The sequence below is a fragment of the Triticum urartu genome, chromosome 7A (genome assembly GCF_056163025.1).
Source record: "Triticum urartu cultivar PI428250 chromosome 7A, HENAU_Tu73, whole genome shotgun sequence".
In the NCBI taxonomy this organism is placed as follows: Eukaryota; Viridiplantae; Streptophyta; class Magnoliopsida; order Poales; family Poaceae; genus Triticum; species Triticum urartu.
Genome location: NC_141879.1, coordinates 724,474,053 through 724,495,003, shown reverse-complemented (window position 1 = coordinate 724,495,003; position 20,951 = coordinate 724,474,053). Strand labels below are relative to the sequence as shown.

The 20,951-nt window shown below is 48.5% G+C and overlaps 2 protein-coding genes across 2 annotated transcripts; both read right to left on the bottom strand.

Annotated features, from left to right (window-relative positions):
• Positions 1 to 2,303: 2,303 nt before the first annotated feature.
• LOC147962280 (uncharacterized) lies at positions 2,304 to 3,344 on the bottom strand. Its single transcript, XM_087535124.1, has one exon. The coding sequence runs from the start codon at positions 3,342 to 3,344 to the stop codon at positions 2,304 to 2,306; it is 1,041 nt and encodes a 346-aa protein (XP_087391250.1).
• A 4,975-nt stretch (positions 3,345 to 8,319) lies between these two features.
• Positions 8,320 to 11,160, bottom strand: CKX7 (cytokinin oxidase 7). The gene is made up of 4 exons (XM_048684465.2): positions 10,354 to 11,160; positions 10,004 to 10,282; positions 9,399 to 9,661; positions 8,320 to 8,953 (listed from the first exon to the last, which is right to left on the bottom strand). The coding sequence occupies exons 1-4, from the start codon at positions 11,029 to 11,031 to the stop codon at positions 8,623 to 8,625; spliced, it is 1,551 nt and encodes a 516-aa protein (XP_048540422.1). The 5' UTR covers positions 11,032 to 11,160; the 3' UTR covers positions 8,320 to 8,622.
• Positions 11,161 to 20,951: the final 9,791 nt, after the last annotated feature.

Below are 20,951 nucleotides of genomic sequence, written 5' to 3'. Positions count from 1 at the left end.
AGAGGGAAAGTGTGATAGAGATAGAAGGAAGGACGGAGGGGGGATGTATACCATCAAAAGTTGAGGGACGAAATATGACTTCTGCGATAACTTGAGTGACAAAAGAAAATTCTTCTTTCGTTCTATTTTTCTTATATGATTAAAAGGGGTTTTCCCTAAATTTCTGTAGATATAATCAATCAGAGCATCTACAGCCAGGCGCCTCAAACCTGCCTTATACGCCTGGGCGGACCGCCCGCTCACCGACCGGTCACATTTCTGTGGCCTAGACGCCCCCCCTCAAAAGGGCCTCAAACGCCCGGGCTGACCGGCACCCCTTATATCTGGCCCAAATATGAGGCGGATATGGGGGCGTCCGGGCACGCCCTCCACGTAGGACTGACGAAGGGGTGACATGCGGACTAGCCCAAAAAGCCGCCTGTCTGACGGGCGTCTCCTCCGTCGCCGCGGTGTGAACGCCACATGGCGCTGCTCCAGCTCACCGCCCGAGAGCAAATCCGTCCATTTAACCCGTCCGGAGTCCCGCAACCCTTGTCCATCCACATCCCTCCTCTCCACGCAGCCAGTCCGAACCCATCCACCTCCTCCCTCTCCCGCTCCAGTGCTCTGCACATGCTCCGGTGGTCCGCCATGGTCTGCAGTAAGATAACCTACTACGCAATGCTCATGCCGTGCCGAGATCCAGTAGGAGATCCGGGCGATACAAGGCGCGTGCGCAGCCCGCATCGCCACCGTGCTGCCTCGGGACTTGTCGGAGCTGTAGGAGGAGGAGGAGGAGGAGCTGGCTCTAATGGAGGTGGAGGAGGTGGAGGAGGCAGAGCAGCCGGAGCAACAGTTGTCGGGCTTCAACATGGAGCACGCGGAGGCGGAGTTTGCCCTCGCCCAGTCCGACGTGATGGCAGAGCAGCAGACCATCATGGAGTCCATTCAGAATGAGGCCTATGTGAAGGCCAACCGGGCGTTCCTCCGGCGGAAGCAGGCGGCGTCTGACGCGCTCTTCGCCGAACTCGATGCGGAGATAGAGGTGGAGGAGGCCGGAGCGGAGCAGCCGGAGGCGCCGGAGGAGCCAGAGCTGCAGCTACCGCCAATCCTGCCGGAGCCGGGCACGGAGATCATCGACATCTCCAACGATGAGTAGCTAGGTGATTGACGTAATACGTAGGTTATTTCGTTTGCATGTCTTTGTGTGGATTTAAGAATTTTGTACAAAATGTCCGGATGTGACAAGTGAAATTTAAAGCGTGTCCGATCACTACCCGCGGACGCGTCTGGGTGCATTCACGGGTGTTTGAGGGCCATATTTGACATATCCGGCTAAAGATGCTCTAGAAGTTCCATAGTGCCAAAATGTACTCCTTTCATTTTTCTCTGCCGTAATAAAACGGGCACAAAGCACGTCTTCCTTATTACAAAAACAATTTTATTGAAAAACCATCCAATCAATGGGTTGGTGAATAAATAATTCTAGCTGCAACGGAGACAGGCGGAGGGAGAAAGCGAGTGGTGAGTGGCCGAGAGCTAGCTCCGGGTGAATCTAAAAATCCGGGAGTCACCGTCGTCTACAAATAATTCCGGCGGCTAGGGATAAGTCCATGGAATTTACACGATAAGACCCTTCCGGTACCATGGGACCAAGCACAGCGATGGATCGTCGATCCGCCTCGACAGGGTCCTTAACAGCGGCCTGTAGAGCAACAGCGATCCAACAAATGCAACCCTGCTGCTAAGCTGATCTGCATCTGATCGACGGAGGGACGCTTGTCCGTCCGGTTGATTATGCAGTACGTCCACATAATCTATTGACCGTACTACGTCCTTTGCTTCTGCAGCCACCATCACTCTGCATGCATGCTACCACGGCCGGGCTTCGATGTTCATGCGTACCGTACACAGCAGGGAGGAGATCATGTATGGATTATGATCATGTGCTGTACGTCTTAGGCCAACTCCATCGCGCGACCCCAAACAGACGTCCGGATTGAACCGAATCTGTCCCTTTGGGGTGCCGATGGATACGCCCGTGTCCGGCTGTGTCCATTGGGTCGTGCATGCGCCCACCGCGCGGCCCCACCCCAAATCATGTCCGGGATGGACGGGATTAAAAATAATAATTAAATAACTAAAAAAGCAAATAAACGCATTTTAAAAAAACATAAAACATATATATGGGTTGGCCACAAAACGGCCCAGTTTCAACGGCCACTTAAAAGGCCCAGATTCATAATTGACATAATAAGAAAATAAAAAAAAACTCCTCCCGCGCGCTCCTGCCGCGCCCGTCGGTGCTGTGGCCGTTGCCGTCTTCACTGGCCGCAGGTGTCGTCGTCGTCGCTGACGAGGTCGATGTACTCCGGCGGCGTCCAGAGGTGGGCCGGCAGTGCGTGGTGGACGGGGGCGGGCTGGACGGCCGGAGATGCCTGCACCACCTCCTCCCGCGGCGACGCCTCCCGCTCCGGAGTGGGGCACCAGTTCAGGCCCAGGTCGGCGGCCATCTCCGGCGCAGTGCACGCCCAGCCCCATTCTTGGCCCAGGAGCTTCTCGAACGCGGGCGAGTCCTCCTCCGTCGGCTCCTCCTTGGCGGCCGCCGTGATGGCCGCCAGCTGCAGCTCCGGGAAGGCGACGTCCCCGGCGGCAGAGAGGGCCATGGCCTCCTCCAGGCCGTCCCACTGCCGCTCGTCGTGCGTGTTCATGGAGTCGTCCATGACACGCTGCAGGAGACGGGCCTCCTCCTCCGCTGTCATGCGAGGAGGGGGAGGGGGCGACGGAGACGGGGAAGGCGACGGCATGGGCGTCAGGCCACGCACCCGTGTACGCCCGCGCGGCTCTGCACGTGGCCTCCGCGGCCCCGACACGGTGCCGGCGAAGTAGGACGCGCGCCGCACGTCATGCTCGTCCTGTAGCCATGTGTCCCAGAGCGGCGAGTAGGGGGCATACATGTGGTCGTAGTACAGGTCGTCGGGGAGGAGGCGGCGGCGGCGGTTGATCTCATCACGCCGTGCACGGCCGGTCACCGGCACTGGCGGGATGGGGACCCGGTCCGCGGAGAGGTGCCACCCGTTGGGGAGGTGGGCGTCGCTCCACGGGACCGGCGTCCTCGTCTCCCAGTACCTCCGGCACACGTCCGCGCAGATGTACTGCCGGTCGCGCTCGCCGGAGGGCCTAGGGGCAATGGTGAAGGGGGCCGGCGCGGGGGCTCGACGGGAGGAGCGCGGCGGTGGCGCGGGGGCCCGACGGGAGGAGCGCGGCGGAGACGCGGGCTCCTCCTTCTTCACGGAGCCGCGGCGGCGCCCCGAGGAGGAGCCGGCCTCGCGGTTGTGCTTGCCCTTGCCGTTCCAGAAGTCCATGACGAGGTGGGCGGCCGGCGAGCTCGAGGAGGAGTCGGGCTAGGGTTTCTGCGCTGTCGGGGTTCGAGGAGGCCGCTGGGTGGCGTGGGGCAGTGTGGACGACGACCCGTCCACACTTCCCACTTAAAGAAGGACGGCGACCGCTCGACGTGCGGATGACAGGTGGGGCCGCCTGCTCGTGTGCATTGCTGTGGGTGGGTGGGAGGTGGGTGGCTGCCTGCCACGCGGCCCCGACGCGGACGAGCGCGCGTCCGTTTGGTGTCCGCCGCGACCCAAACCCGGCGCAAGTTTGCGCTCGAAATGGGTCGACCCGGACACAAAACGGACAAGATGGGTCCGGGCCGTCGCGCGCTAGACCGCCTCCTTTGTCCCTTTTACTTCAAATGGACGGGGCCGGACAGGATAGGGTCGCGCGGTGGAGTTGGCCTTACAGCTCCTGCCAGCACGTACTTCTTTTTTTTAATCGGGCATTAACCCTTTCTATTACAATGAACGGAAATACAGCAGTTTTAAAAACAAGTTCAGGAAGAAGGGAAAGAGGAAAAGCAAGTTCAAACACTGCCAGAAAACCCATCACATTCAACCAACATCGTGACGAATGCCACCGCGTACTGCTGCCACATCTGTAAGGATGCATGCTGGGGATATTGGTCGATCGATAAATGCGGACGCGAATCCGTGGCGATTCTTCGAGGAGGACACGGGGAGGATCGATTAGTGGACAGGGAGATGAACAGTGTCCACCTCTCGTCGTGCCACGGCCACGGAATTTGGAAATTGAAAAAGAAGGAATGGCCGCGGGAAAAGACAGCCCCCATCGGCAGGTCACGTCCGCCGATGCGGCCACGGACCTGCCGATGCGGCCACCGGCAGCGCGCGCGCGCTGTCGATACGGACGGCGTCCGCTCACGTGGCAGCCACGGCCCAGCACGCCACAATACCACATCGCACCATCGATCTATCGATCAGAGCACGCCACCAATTATTCGTTCGCGCCTCTCGTCCCGTCCACTCCGCCACCGCGACACCGATCGGAACGGCAACACGATAGGGGCACGTCGCCGTCAGCCGGAGCGCGACCCACGCCGGACTGGGCGCGCGCGCGCATGCTTCCGGCTTATTATTCGTCGTCGTTGTACGCCGCCGCAAGCAGCCGGCGAGGAGCGAGCGGGGACAGAGACGGACGTGGCCGCGCCCGCTGCTGCCGCGGAAGCAACGGCGCCGTACGTCGCCATCCCTCGCCACTCCAGTCCGTCGTTGCCATGTGCGGTAGCAGCAGTCGCTGTTCTTTCACAGGAATTTCTGAGAGTGCCAGGTGGGACCCACTAGCTATTACCGTTAGGATCTGGCATCGTTAGCGTTCCTATGTCTGAATTGAATTCCTACATTCGAAACAGCATATTGGAGCAGCTCCTATGTTTTCCAAGTGCGTTCTTTTCCTTTCTTCCAATGTTGTTGTGTGTGCAAGCAGTGGAAGCATTCGGTTCTACTCCCTCCGTTCCATAATGCTAGAAGTTTTTGCAAGCACAATATAGGACAGAGGGAGTATCTCATTATTTGTACCAAACACGAAGATGGAGCCATCCATTCATGTGGAATGGAACTATTAGAGTACTCTCCTAGAGTCATCGTATCGGCCCAATCATTACAATAGCCATTGTCACAATGATTTTGATCAAAAATGTCATTATCAGAGTCGACATCCCGTCCTTTATCTCCATAATTTATGGAGGTTCCTCCAAAACGAGCCCACGAGTCTTCATATTTGGCGTCTGTGGGGGATATTTGGAAACCGGTTTGGCGCGAACGATATTCCCCCCTCCTGCCATGGGGGATATTTGGTTGCACTCCATCTGACAATGCCATGGACAATGTCTCAGCCCCCACGCCCGAATTCATCGGAATGAAGTCGAATCTAGCAACTTCAACAGTCGTTGCGCCTACTGCGGCTCCTGTGGATTATGCACCTCCGATGATGGCTTCGATGGCCGATCTCCACCTTGACGACGAAGTATCCAATGCGGAGGTGCCTATGTCGCCGCCTGGAGGCAGGGACCTCACCCCACTAGTGCAACAGTGGTTCTTAGCGAAGACACTGAAGAAGAAGACTGGTAAGAGCGTCGTCGCTGCCTTTAGCCCTCCTCGCTTCAACCTGACGGTGGACAAAACTATGGTGGCTTCCCAGTCATACGCCCGATCAGCAACAGTGATGAGGTAAAAAGGCATGATATGGCTTTTAATCAGGTTTTATTCAATCGAATGCGAGATGGCCATGGAAATTGTTGGCAAATATAGTGGCGATTTTCTGAATTTGGGGGATCGGCCCTCAATGATGAAATTTTCCCTAGTATGATAGGTGATTCCGAGACAAATGATGTCGATCTCGAGGTCGCATCGTTGTCACTTTTTATCATGACTCCGTCTAAGATACAGAATTGTAATTTGAGGGTTCCGGCTCATCGAAAAAGAAGGCAATACGGAGAAGCAACTTTAAGCCCGATGTGGATGTTGCGCTTGTCATGGCATGACAATAAATCTCTCGATGCGATTGCCGGGAAACATCAATCGACAACAATTTATTGAAAATGCATTGAGGATTGTTTCAGATTTCACTCCGCGTGAAAAACGATGCTCAAATCTCTCACGGACTAACGTTGTACGATTCAAGGGATGTGTAATCATTGGGGTGAGTTGTAAGGAGCAAGTGAAGCCCGTTCCTCCTAGGGATGTCACCATTTATCAGTATGTAAGAAAGCTTGTTTTTTTATTAACACATTTGCTTTACTTTGAGAATTCTCATCAATTTGTGCATTTGTTTGTTTTAGGATGAGATAGCCCAAGTGAAGTACAAAGAAATGCCCAAGTCGAATGGGCAAACCATTTGGCCTCCAACATTATAGGGATTTAATGGAAGAGCACGAGAAGTGTAATTCGAAGAATGATTATGGCAACCCAAAAGCCGAGAACTGGGCCAATTCCTCCCAGGAGATGGATGGTGGTGCAAATGATGTTGATAGAAAGAAAATGGCAATTGTGGCTAGACGTACCATTCTAGCGTCTAGCACGGGTCAGCCAAATGGGAGGAAGTAGAAGAACTAAGGCTCAAGAGAAAAGAAGAGGTGGGGGAAATGGAAAAAAGATCGATAAGTTGGAGAGGACAAGAAACGAGTGCGCCGAGAAGAGGAAGCAAGATAAACTAGAGATGGAGGAGAAGGAGAACCAAGAGAAGAGGGCCAGATGGGATGAAATGCAAGAAAGAAGATGGTGTTAGGAAGAGATGGAGGCACGTAGGAACCAAATTCAGTAGGAAATTGAGCCGCGTAGGCTCCAAATTACAGAGGATCAAGCGGGAAATGAACGCACATCCTAGCAGAATCGGTTCATTGTGATGGATCCGAACAAAATGGATCAAGTGGCACAAGATTTTTGGACGCGGCAGCAAGATTTAAGCATTCGCTTCAAAAAACTCGAAAGAAGGAAAGGTGCAATTGGAAGAAACATGTGACTAGTACATGTCGCCGATGAAATGCTTTTGTTCGTGCAACTTGTCAAAAACAATGTGCATGTTTACTTGATGTGATAAACAATTAAATTTGGTGGGATTCAAAGTGTTGGAATTATGGAGGATGTAATATGGCGAGTCTGAATTCGCTCGTCGCCTGCGCTGCCTCCATATCTGTTGGATAGACATCGCCGATATGGTGAATCTCTAGAGTTGTTCTTACTTTCCATTTCACTTGGTTCTGCAACGAAAAATAATATCACCCTAAAAGGACTTTGAATAGTAAAACAAAGAAAAAAAAATCCTATTTATATGGATCTCTAGATCCATTTTTTAGCTGAAGCTCGATGTCATGCATTACAAGGGCCATGCAAAAGATTATAGAAGTTCAAACACTTGCATGGGTTGAGAGAGGGAGATAGAGGGAACCAAATAATAAACTATTAGCATCATTGCCCCTTGTCGAGATCTTCATCACCACAATGAATGCACATTCGAGCATAGTCGGCTCATCGTGTTGGATCTAAACAAAATGGATCAAGTGGCGGAGATTTTTGGGCACCGCAGTGAGATTTGAGCATTCACTTCAGAGAACTCGAAAGAGGGGGATGTGCAAATGGAAGAAACATTTAAATTTGGAGGGAATCAATGTGTTTGAATTATGGAGGCTGAAATATTACAAGTCTGAGTTTGTAGGTCGCTTGTGTAGCCTCCATAGCTAGTGGATGACGATCACCGATATGGTGACTCTTAAGGGAAACATGCCCAAAAAGAACTTTGAATAGTAAAAAAAAGGAAAAAAAATCCTATTTCTATGAACTTTGGAACCATTTTTTCAGCTGAAGCTCGAAGTGATGCACCCCAAGGGTCATGTAGAAATTTATAAAAGTTCAAACACGTGCATGGGCTGAGAGAGAGAGAGAGAGAGAGAGAGAGGCGTAGATGGAGCCAAATAATAAACTATTATCATCATTGCCCCTTGTCGTGATCTTCATCACCACAATGGCCAGAATCAGGAGGGTGATGACCATCATTATCCTCAACAACAGCTATGATCGATTGTCCCCATGATCCCACGGTTCCTCCCTCGCACGATAACGCGCGACAGTGGACGAGAAAGGGCCCAATCCTGGTGATATTTGTGACCCGGTGCAAAATCTAGAATCATGCTCTAGGTATAAAGTCAATTATTATAACAAGAATGACTTCCATGGAGGAACACAAATAATACTTGGACAATGTCAATTTGAATAGGGAAATTGCAATGTCAATAGATTCGAGGAGGACCGGAGAAGAATCGTGGTGGGTACGAGTTCATTTCAGAGGGATTTCCATCATTCCTCTTTTGATGTGGCTTGTGGGAGGAGGATGGCCAGGAAGATGAAGCGTGTGGACCGGAACGATGAGGCGGGAAATTTCCAAGGAATAACAAAGAGATACGTAGCTCTCGTGAGATACCACTTTGCAAGAGGATTAGAGTTCACGGCTTGGTGCACGCTTCCATGAACTAATTACTTAGTTAGTTAGCTGAATTGCTAATTAGGGGCCGGGGCCGGGGCCTGATGAGGAAAAGGTGACATCTTTGGTTTTCTTTGCAACCCTTTCCCTACGACAACATCCATGGAGCCCCTTTTTGTCCCCTCAATGTGCCTAATGAATAATGACCCTATAATCACCATCATCATCGTCGTCGCCCCCTTGTCGATCGTCGAGATCTTCATCACCATCATCATCATCATCATCATCCACCACCGTCATCATCACCGCCAACAGCAGCTATGATCGGTCGGTTCGCGAGGAGGAGGGGGTCCTGGCGAAGATCTTCTGGCCCGGGGCGAGGATCGCCAGCGGGTCGTAGCGGGCCTTGCGGTCGACGAAGCGGGCCCACTTGGTGCCGAAGTGGCGCGCCCAGTCGGCTTCCGTGCGGTAGTGCGGGAAGTAGGTCTTGAAGTCGTAGCCGCTGCTCCGGCAGGCGTCCACGATGGCGCCGTTCTGCGCCACCAGCTCCTCCACCGCCGCGCCGCCGCCGCCCGGGCAGAACCGCAGCAGCGCCACCAGGTAGAACACCTCGCCCTCCGGCAGCGCCACCGACGTGTTCGGGTCCCACCTGCACCAGCAAGTCGCACGACGCGTCACGATACGACAAAGGAAGAAGAACGAGAGCCTATCGTAAACAATGGCGCCGGTGCGTGCACTGCAGTGCATGGCCTGTGGCTGAGTGAGACGTGCATGGCGATAATAATAGTTTTTTTCAATCATAGGACCTGAGCTGGTGGCCGCTAATGCGCAATCTGCTCGGGCTAAATCCAAAACGGAACGGGATCGATGGAGAGACTGGGACGGAGCCCGTCTTATTATAAGTGATCCCGGTCAGGATCACTCACTGCCGTCAGCGAGCGCCCTGACTGAGCAGGGGAGGCTCACATGCGCGTGCGTGACGTGAGCGCCCGCCGGAAATGGCAACTCTGCCATGCCCACCGAGCGGCGCACGGAAGCAATCCAAGCAGAGGAGAGGTGGTGCGTCATCGGTTGGAGTGTCCTGGGATACTCACTTGCTCTTGAGCATGGGGTAGATGAGCATGGGCCCGTCGACGCCGTCGGCGAGCATGCCCTTGAGCACGGCGCGGTCGAAGTCGGCGATGTCGCGCGCGGAGACGAAGAGGTTGAGCCACGGGTGCGGCGCCGCCCAGCTGCCGCTCCGGCGCGCCTCCTCCTCCACCCGGTTCACGCGCGACAGGAACTCCACGTACCCGACGTCCGCCGCGTACTCCAGGCCCCGCACGTACTTGAGCCGCCGCATCATCTCCCCCATCCTCTGCACACACAGAACAAACAAACATGAGCACGGGCAGGCGAATCCATGGACGCTATCGTGTCACGTCGTCACATGCCGGCCTAGTGCGTGCTGCCGCTGCTGGTGTGAGCTGTTCCATGGGGACAAAGGAGACGTGCGTGAGGTGAGGTGGGCTCGCCCCGCATTGTACGCACGCGAGATCGGCCGTGCACGCAGCGATTGCTGGATTGCTGGCGCGACCAGTGGGCGTGGGTGGGGGCCGGCGAGTTTGGCGGCGAGCGCGGGGGCGGTTTGGTGCCAAGAATCCAGCGGAGGATAGACGACGACATGCCCCGGAGAAGTACAGCGCCAGTGGCGGCCTACCTCGTCCACGTCGTCCGGCTGCTGGTGCTGGTGCTGGTACAGGGCCACCTCCAGGCAGTAGAGCAGCGGGCCGGGCTCGCCGGCGGGGAGCAGCGACGGGTCGAAGCGGGCGCCGGCGGGGATGGGCACCGACGGCCAGCCGTTCACCGGGTCGTCGCTGCGCACGAACGCGAAGCCCTCCACGTAGTCGAACGCCGACTCAGCCGGCCGCGTCACCAGCCACTCCGCGTCCGCCGCGTACTCCGCGAAGCTCGCGTACACCACGCGCGCCCACTTCACCTGCAATCAGCCGGCCGGTCAGCGTGCGTCGTTCGACGATGAGGATGGGGATGTGGAGTCGTAGGAGTTACCGTTTGTGGCGCGGGGGAGAGCGGGATGCGGGCGCGGGTGATTACGCCGAACTGGCCGAGGCCGCCGAGCACGGCGAAGAAGAGGTCGGCGTGGGCGGAGGGGGAGCAGACGCGGCACTCGCCTTCGCCGGTCACCACCTCCAGCTCCGCCACGTTGGACACCTGCGGGCCGTAGCGGAAGGACTGCCCGCTGACGCCGCCGTTGGAGAGCGTGCCGCCGACTGTGAGCCGGAGGTAGTCCGTCCAGGAGGCGGGGGCGAGGCCGTGGTTCGAGACGGCCCAGTGGAGGACCTCCTCCCAGAGCGCGCCGCCGGGGACGTCGGCGAAAGCCGCCCCACCGCCAGACGAGACGAGCTTCATCTGCAGGCGCCGGGAGGCCGCGCCGGCCCGCATGTCGAGGACGAGCCCCCCGTCGGACATGGCCTGCCCGGCCACCGAGTGGCCGTTGCCGCGGGCGGCCACGGTGAGGTGCGTGGTGCGCGCCGCCGCGCGGATGGCGCTGGCCACGTCGTCCGCGCTCGCCGGGCGGACGACGGCCGCGGGGCGCGCGCTCACGAGGCCGCCGAAGTCCCTCGCCGCCGCGCACTCTGCCGCGTCGGCGGCCACCACGGTCAGCTCGAGCGCGTCCCGCTCGGTGGCGGCGCCGGCGGCGGCGCGGTCCATGTACGCGAGCATCATCTTGGGCAAGCAAGCGCTTCTCCTCCCACTCGCTTAGCTGAGCTGAGCTGAGCAGAGCTCTCTGTTTTGTGATGTCACTCGCGGTGCGCTCGCTCTCTGTCTCCGCCTGACTGTGCTGCGGTCGTCGTGTGGGTCGAGGGGTTTATATCGAGAGGGACACGCGGACGTCCATAGCCATCACGCCTTTCAAAAAGAGAAAATCTAGTTAAGTTTGGAAGTTCGAATTGAAATGATGGCGCACCATCTCGGCAATCTTTGGAGGATTAAAATTAATATAAGTAAGATATTCATACAAGTAGACATAGGCAAAACAGCAAATGAAACTCCAAATAACACCAATTTAACAAGTATATAGATAAACATCTATATGGATGTTTGGATTGGCATAAGAGCTTACGTATAAGGAATTTACCAAAATCTTCTAGGTTCAAGTTTGGAACCTATGAATATATGATCCAGAAGACAATAAAATACTCTATTGATGGTGATTGAATCTTTTTTTTTTATCAAGGATCGAGTATGAATAGGCAAAGAAATAGGAATTTGATTGAAAGAAAGCCAATTCAAGATTTGAAGTCAAAATAGACACTAAACATAAATGGGAAATTATGACAAGAGCTCTAAAAGAAATATATGATCCTACATTCATATTTGATGAAGAAAATTATTTGATTGGACTTATGAATAGAAGATATAGCAAACTTAGTCAGATTCATATTCCAAATTTGAATTAAATTTGGAATTTCCAAAAGTTAAATAGTTTGGTTGTACAATATTCTAGAGATTTCAAGAAGTTCAGGGATATAAAATACAATTTATGATTTATGATTTAGAAATTAAGAATTTTGGAAGTTTAGGCATTTGTGTGGAAAAGAAACGGATGAAAGGAAACAAGGCTTCCACGTGTCACAATCTGGCAGGCCAGTACTGCTTCATTGATTTAAAAACAGGGCAGCACCGTTATCCATCGGATAAATATCCAACGCCTAGAGGCTTGCGTACTGGTTCACTTAAGTGAACGCACGCGGAGCGCCGGATCCAAGTCACATGGTTGAGAAAAGAGGGATAGGTGCTCACCCGATCTTGGTTGCCGGCGATGACGAAACCATTGTGGTAGCGACTCAGGTTCGCTCGATCTCGTGATGCAGTGGCCCCCAACGACTGTCGAGTGGAGGACTGGGTAGAGGGCTATGCGACAAGCTCCGGGGACACGATGGGGACGTCTATTCACGGATAGAAAAAGGGCCTATAATCCCGGTTCGTAAGGGCCTTTAATCGCGGTTCCTGAACCGGGACTAAAGTGTCGGTACTAATGCCCCGACCTTTTAGTCCCGGTTCAATCCAGAACCGGGACTGATGGGCCTCCACGTGGGCAGTGCCGGCAGCCCAGGCAGGGGGGCCTTTGGTCCCGGTTGATGACATAAACCGGGACCAATAGGTTTCCACGCGTCAGCATCTGGCTGGAGCTGAGGTTTTTCTTTTTTTTAAAAAAAAGTGGCTGTTTTAGGGGTTTAGGGGGTTATTTTTAGGTTGTTATTAGCTAGCTAATAGAGAGAAGTGTCCTCTCTTATATCTTCATCCTTGGTTTACCTACGCTACTGCTATGTTCATTTCACCCGTAGATATATATATAATAACTCATGCATGCTCGCATCATACATCATCATATATAATAACAAGTCCTACTAATTAATCAAGCATCATCATACAACTTCTACTCGTTATTAATAATAAGTCATACGATCGTCATCCTCATAGTCATCGAACCCAACCCTACATAATTGTTCTTAGCACATGATCATCAGTATCAGGTAGGACCTAAACACACTTAAGGTAAAATAGCATAAAACAATATAGACCCTGACTCTCCATTATGAAGAATGGAGATCATCCTGTCTCCAATTCTTGCGCCTCGCTTCCTTTTGCTTCCAAGAAGCTCCTTACGACTGTCCATACATTTTTTCCATCCTTTGATTGTCATGTCTCCACTTCTTTTAGAAATCCGGTATGGACAGTTGAGATTCGTAGGATGACCTGGATATATGTTCAAAACACGAAGGCTGCCGCCATTCTGATACATCAAATGAGGCACACAATCCTCTGGGATAAGCTGTTGAAAAACATAGTAATAACTTCGTAGTTAGCAATGATGTACTAGTTTTAGAAGTATGCAAAAAGATGCACGGATGTCGTAATAGTAAAAAAACTTACCAGGGTATCTCCATGGTAGTTACCGTAGTTCAACACGTGCACTAGTGGCACGTATTGACCATAATGTTGAGGAGTTCGATTGTAGATGTTGTAATTCTCAAGATCGTTACAAAATCCAACCAGATGAGTTTTCTCCTTGTAAGTTAACTCAGAGCCATCGGTGTAGTAAGTTCTATCTACCATCTTCTGCACATTCTTTGATACTTCAAAATAAGCTTTCAATGGAAATAAGTTGTCAACTATTTTGAAATGAACAATATAAATTAGTTAATAATTAACTAGGTTTGAGAAACTCACATAGCGGTAGAACTGGAGGAGTATCAATAAGGACCCAAATGTCCATATTATCTTGCTCTATTTCAGGATCACCAAGATCCATGGTGACAAGCATACCCTCATCAAAACCATACAATTTGCAAAATGCTTCCCAATTTTTGCAACCAAAATGAGTTACGCTCTCAGCATTATACAACTTTACTTCAAAATCCACATCATGATGGGTCCTTAGGTGAATTTTCTTCGTTTCAAAATTTTCATGGTCTTCAAAATCCATCCTCTCCAAGACATAGCGTCTTGCATGGCATGGGATAAACTATACTCGAATTGTAAAAGATGAAAATTACACGTTGAAATAGTTGAAGTCATGCTTAATTATGAAAAAAAACACTTGTCGTCGTTGCGTACCGTTTCAATTTCGAAAGTCTCCTCGAGCTTAATGCTGAAGCGCCGACCATCGTCCAGGTGAGGCCTGTCGCACTCACCTCGATCGTCGTGGCACCAGTCGCACTCCCCCGGGAGACTTTCGTCGTCCGATGATGACATTTCCTATACGTTCATAATTCAAAGACTAAATTAGATCATTATTATTCAACTAATCATATGCATATGCCTTGCATAGTGCTCTCCAATTTGAGCATTCAATAAGAAAAATCAAATCACAAAATAAAGTAGTAAAATAAACTACTTCTATAGTAAAATAAACCGCAAAATAAACTAGTTCTATTAATTTTCTTGCTAAAAATAAACTACTTCTATAGTAAAATAAACCAGTTTTATTAAATCAACTAGTTCAACTACTAAGCACTTACTATAAATAGAATAATGTAGTACTTAATAAAAATAAACAAGTTTACCTAGTTCTAACTAATTCCATTAAACACTTTCTAAGTAGTACTAATTACTAAAAGTTAATTATCGGGGGGGGGGGGGGGTATGTCGACAACGACATACCCGATAACAAAAAATAAGAAGAGGAAGAAGAAGAAAAAAAGAGAAGAAGAAGAAAGGAAAAGGAGAAGAAAAAAAGAAAAAAAAGGAGAAGAAGAAGGAATAATATAGGAGAACAAGAAGAATTCTTCTTCTTCTCCTCTATTCCTTCTTCTTCTCTTCTTTTTTTCTTCTTCTTTTTCATCTTCTTATTTATTTCTCCTGTTATTTCTCTCCTCTTCTTCTTCTCCTCCTTCTTCCTCTTCTTATTTTCCTTTTTTCTCTCCTTCTTTTTCTTCAAAATGTGAACATATACATAAATGACTTTGATCATACATAACGTTCAGATTCCTACACAATATGAACAAAATTACAACAGAAAAAAATAATAAAAATTCTATGAACAAAATAAAAATTCTATGAACAAAATTACAACAAAAAAATCATAAAAATTCTATGAAAAAATTGACATATTATTTGCATATATATGAACACACAAACTTTTGCATATGCAACAATAATATCACCAAAAAAATGTATGAACAGAAAAAAATTCTAACTTTTGCATCTAAACTATACATCTAAATTAAGTACAACTAAATTAACTATACATCTAAATTAACTATACATCCTAACTATACAACTAAATTAACTATACATTCTAAATTAGGAAATTACGGCGACGGGGCAGCGGCGGCGAGGAGGCAGGGGGGCACGGGGCGGCGACGGCGACGGCGCGGTCGGGGGAGACGGCAGGGGCGGCGGACGGCGACGTTGAGGGGCACGACGTCGGCGGCGAGGAGGCAGGGGGCACGGGGCGGCGACGGCGACGGCACGGTCGGGGGCGAGGAGGCAGGGGACACGGGGCGGCGACGGCGACGGCACGGTCGGGGGCGAGGAGGCAGGGGGCACGGGGCGGCGACGGCGACGAGGAGGCAGGGGGGCACGGGGCGGCGACGGTGACGGCACGGTCGGGGGCGACGACAGGGGCGGCGGACGGCGACGGTGAGGGGCACGGCGTCGGCGGCGAGGAGGCAGGGGGGCACGGGGCGGCGACGGCGTCTGCGGCCGCGCGGGACGGCGGCGGAGGCAGGGGCGACGGCGAGGCGCAGCCTGGCGGCGTCGTCGGGCGGGGAAGAACGAACTGAACCCAAAATTTTCGCAAGTGCTACTTATATGGACGAAGCTTTGGTCCCGGTTCGTGACAGAAACCGGGACGAATGCCCCCTTTAGACCCGGTTGGTGCCACCAACCGGGACCAAAGGCCACTTTTCGGCAGCCCAAATGGCGGGAAGCGGCGACCATTGGTCCCGGTTGGTGCCACGAACCGGGACGAAAGGACCCCTTTCATCCCGGTTGGTGCCACCAACCAGGACCAAAGGGCGTGTACTGGAACTGCCGCGGTGCGTTGGGATGTTTAGTCCCACCTCGCTAGCCGAGAGGGGCTCGGAGTGGTTTATAAGCCCTGCGGAGCCGACCACTTCGAGCTCCTCTCTACTGCAGGCTTACGGGCCTAAATCCACTCTCTGTGCCTGTGGGCCTACTGGGCCTACTGTGGGCCTGCATCCTGGCCCAACTAGCGGGTTTCTAGTCGTATGCAGGCTGTGGTGGCCCAGTAGGCGGCATTTTTTAAAAAAAATCCAGTTTTTTGTTTTTTACTAACAGCAAAATACTTACTAGTTTTTTGGTTTTTTACTAACAGCAAAATATTTATGATAATTCTTTTTGCTATTAAAGTTTCTTTTTGCTTATAATGTTCTAAACAGAAAATACTTAGATAATTTATTCTTTGTTGCTTTTTTTTCTACTTATAACAAAATACTTATTGTTAATATAAGTTTTTTTTCCAGATTTTTTGTTTTGTTTTCTGCATTATTCATTTTCTTTTTTTTTGCTTTATTTTTTATTTTAGGTCACAAAATTTTTTTATGAATAGTTAAAATTTGAATAGTTAAAATTTGAATTTTTTAAGATTTGTGTGAATCACTAGTTTATGAATAACTTTACTATTTGAAATTTGTGTGAATCTCAAGTTTGTGATTAACTTTGCTAGTGCCACTAGTTTTCAAATTAGAATAGTTAAAATTTGAATTGTTTGAAATTTGTGTGAATCTCAAGTTTGTGATTAACTTTACTAGTGCCATTAGTTTTCAAATTAGAATAGTTAAAATTTGAATTCTTTGAAATTTGTGTGAATCTCAAGTTTGTGATTAACTTTGCTAGTGCCACTAGTTTTCAAATTAGAATAGTTAAAATTTGAATTGTTTGAAATTTGTGTGAATCTCAAGTTTGTGATTAACTTTGCTAGTGCCACTAGTTTTCAAATTAGAATAGTTAAAATTTGAATTCTTTGAAATTTGTGTGAATCTCAAGTTTGTGATTAACTTTGCTAGTGCCACTAGTTTTCAAATTAGAATAGTTAAAATTTGAATTCTTTGAAATTTGTGTGAATCTCAAGTTTGTGATTAACTTTGCTAGTGCCACTAGTTTTCAAATTAGAATAGTTAAAATTTGAATTCTTTGAAATTTGTGTGAATCTCAAGTTTGTGATTAACTTTACTAGTGCCATTAGTTTTCAAATTAGAATAGTTAAAATTTGAATTCTTTGAAATTTGTGTGAATCACTAGTTTATGAATCACTAGTTTACTAAATTTGTGTGAAAACACTTTGTAGAATAGTTAAAATTGATTTTTGAGTCAATCTTTTTCCTTGCTATTTATTTTAGGTCACAAAAAATAAAAACTTCTCTGTTAGTGAACATAGATGCACTTATAGAGAAAATTAAACATAAATTCATAATTCATTTCTATTTATGAATTTAGGTCCAATTTTCCTCTATAGGTGCATCTATTTTCACTTTGAGAGGAGCTCAACAACGCAGAGAGGGACGGGCTCATAAGCAGGTGTGGGCGCCCTTCGTTTGGCGAGGTGGGACTAAACTCTAGGTGCAACGAGGGCGAACCCTTTAGTCCCGGTTCGTGGCCCAAACCGGGACTAAAGGGGAGCCTGTGGTCCCGGTTCATTCCACGAACCGGGGCCAATGGTGGTGGGCCAGGAGCCAGGCCCATTGGTCCCGGTTCGTCCCACCAACCGGGACCAAAAGGTCCAGATGAACCAGGACCAATGGCCCACGTGGCCCGGCCGGCCCCCTGGGCTCACGAACCGGGACCAATGCCCACATTGGTCCTGGTTCTACTTTGAACCGGGACTAATGGGCTGAGCCGGCCTGGACCATAGCCCTGTTTTCTACTAGTGATTTCTTCCTCGGCTGGTGATGAGAGCTCGCCACAGTTGGACAGATCTTCCAGCAATCGCGAAGCTCGTCAACGGTTCACTTTGGCTGGGATAAGCATCAAACCACCGTGTCAAAACGGTTCGTCGTGGCGGGGTATGAGGAAATAGAGACAAAACGGGGTCAAGGTCCCCTGGACAACATCGTTACCTTATGCAAATAACAATGCTCGTGGGTTCTTCGGCTAGGAATTTAGGATGATGGCGATAGGGAGAGCTCGTATAGGGAGAGGGCTATGGTCTCTCGGAGAGGTTAGATTCATGGCTGTATATAGGGGGTGAGGTGGTCGAAACCAAGCAGGCGGCGATGTGGTTAGTGGCAGGCATTTTCGGTGTGCACGGATGGTCAGTTCGCACGCCATGAAAGCGCACTGGAGGAGCAGAAATGTTGTTAAAGGCTCGGGGTAGGTTCTGGAAGAATCAACGAGGTCGGGAAGGAAGTAGAGGCGTTGAGGCGTGGCCGAATGGTTGGTCGCCTGCCTCGTTCGGTCACGAGGTGGGTGACAACCCGACACATAGGGCCCACCTATCGGTGGGTGGATAAAAAACGAAACGGGGAAGGGAGGTGGTGGGCTGGCACTTTTGCTCGATTGGGCCGCAATGCGCTGTGTCAGCTCGCTTGTGATGCTCAATAAGATACGGAGAGTGGGCCTAGTCCAGTAATTAGGATAATTAGGTTTTATTTTTTTTCTATTATTTAGTTTAGGTTAACACAAATGATATATACAGAAATATCAAAAAATATTTGATATTACAGATTATTAACATTGAATCTTACAAAATTTATTTCTAGCAATAAACAAATATTATATGTATGCAATTGATTTTAATAATGCATTATGGGCTTTATAAAGTCACCAAAAACTATTGTCAGGGTTCTATAATTCCCACAATTCATTTTGAACTCGAAAATGCAAATTATGGAATATTAATAAAGTTCCCATTTCATATATTTGAGGAAGTCATATTATCCTTGCTCCTTATCGATTGAATAAAAATGGAAATTCCTCTATTAATAATTCAAAACCCAAAATGATGATCAAGGGATATGCAAAATGGACATGCTTCTATGTATAACATTCCAAATGAAAATTTGGGATGTAAGGCACCTAATTTTTTCTCTCTGTTGATTTGCTCGTACATGCGGTCAGTTCTATGATTCGTGCATTATGTGGTGGTGTGGCGGGTTTGTTCTACGTATATGGGCCAATGTATGCTTAGATGGCTGACTATTTTTTATCTCCAATAGTGAGATATGATGGGTGATGGGCTTATTCCCTAACCAGGCCCATCATACTACATTATCTTCTATTTCTCTTCTAAAAAAAGTCTGTCCTTTATTTCAATTTTCTAATCATGTTTCATTCACAAATTTTTTTCCATACTATACTGCATAAGTCATTTTTGTTATATGTAATTTGAAGTTCTATAATTTAATTTTTGTTCTTTTGTTGTTGTTCCACAATCCTTGTTTTTATTTTGTTTCTTTTAAGTAACTCTACCCAAAGGATTCTTTCTTACATGTAATTATTTTTTATTTTTCTTTTCTTTTCTATTTTTGTCTGTCTATTTACCCTCTTTTTAATTTTTTATTATTTCCGAATAACACAACTCCCTGATATTATGTCTTCCAGAAATCAAATTTGTCCATGTACTGTAAATTCATTCATGCATTGTTTTTCTTCCTATATGATGTTTGCGTCTCTCTCACTACATACAGATAAGGGAGACAATACCATCAACATGTCATGTAAATCATTTTCAATTTTTCAAGAGATGGCTAACCTTCAACGTTGTTTGTTTATTCTATGGACGCTTAGTATAACATGTACCTATACATGCAATTTTTATGCAATATGTGTTCAAAATTATAATGTTGTCTAAAAAATTATAATACTACATGATTCTTCTTGCATATTGTGAAACCATGCAAGTTATATAAAACATGTGTGCTACTTTATGTCATAATTAGTTTAATGTTTCCTTTCTTGTTTTAGGTTAATAATAACGCCCTTAATTAATTTTCAGCTAAAAAACCAATGTCCTTAAGTCATTCCACCTTAAAATAATTTTTTGTCTTACTATGTGTGTTTGTTTATCAATAAGTAAAAAGTGACCGAGTACGGAAAAAATCATTTGTTTCTCTCAGTTTTGTTAATGTTTCCCACTCTTTTCTATCGTTGTTAAGTAGTTTACTTTTTTGCCGTTGAGCTTTCTCCTATATGTGTGCATGCGACAATGGTTTACTAGAGCAATCATATGACACTACTTTATTTTGCGTTAAAAATGAAAATATATTTCATAATTGATCTATTAAAGTCATAACATAATTATTAAGTTGCACTCTTTATGCTTGTTCTTGCATATTACCAAAGGGTGCAAACATTTGTGTATTTCGTGTGCAAGTTTTCAGTATGCTCTAATTCCTGCATACAAGAAATGTACTTCCCAACAAGGCCTTTTTGATTTTTTTCTATCATGCATAGTTGTATAATACTAATTTCCTTTTTATTTTTGTTGTTTCTTCCTTTAGAGTTAAAGCACTTGTAACGCCCCCGATTCAATCGTACACTAATCATACACGCAAACGTGTACGATCAAGATCAGGGACTCACGGGAAGATATCACAACACAACTCTACAAATAAAAATAAGTCATACAAGCATCATATTACAAGCCAGGGGCCTCGAGGGCTCGAATACAAGAGCTCGATCATAGAAGAGTCAGCGGAAGTAACAATATCTAAGTACAGACATAAGTTAAACAAGTTTGCCTTAAGAAGGCTAGCACAAACAGGGATACAGATCGAAAGAGGCGCAGGCCTCCTGCCTGGGATCCTCCTAACTACTCCTGGTCGTCGTCAGCGGGCTGCACGTAGTAGTAGGCACCTCCCGAGTAGTAGTAGTCGACGTCGACGGTGGCGTCTGGCTCCTGGACTCCAACGTCTGGTCGCAGCAATCGGGTAGAAGGGAAAGGGGAAAAGAGGGAGAAAGCAACTGTGAGTACTCATCCAAAGTACTCGCAAGCAAGGAGCTACACTACATATGTATGCATTGGTATCAACTTGAATAAGGCTATCATATGTCGACTGAACTGCAGAATGCCGGAATAAGAGGGGGATAGCTAGTCCTTTCGAAGACTACACTTCTGGTAACCTCCATCTTGCAGCAGGAGAAGAGAGTAGATGGTAAGTTCACCAAGTAGCATCGTG

Bases quoted from the DNA above. Each gene is read 5' to 3' on its own strand.
- CKX7 (XM_048684465.2), bottom strand. From the start codon at position 11,031: ATGATGCTCGCGTACATGGACCGCGCCGCCGCCGGCGCCGCCACCGAG. The intron at 10,283-10,353 runs GTAACTCCTACG...GGCTGATTGCAG, and splicing joins TCTCCCCCGCGCCACAAACG to GTGAAGTGGGCGCGCGTGGT. The intron at 8,954-9,398 runs GTGAGTATCCCA...TTGCTGGTGCAG, and splicing joins TACCCCATGCTCAAGAGCAA to GTGGGACCCGAACACGTCGG.
- LOC147962280 (XM_087535124.1), bottom strand. From the start codon at position 3,344: ATGGACTTCTGGAACGGCAAGGGCAAGCACAACCGCGAGGCCGGCTCC.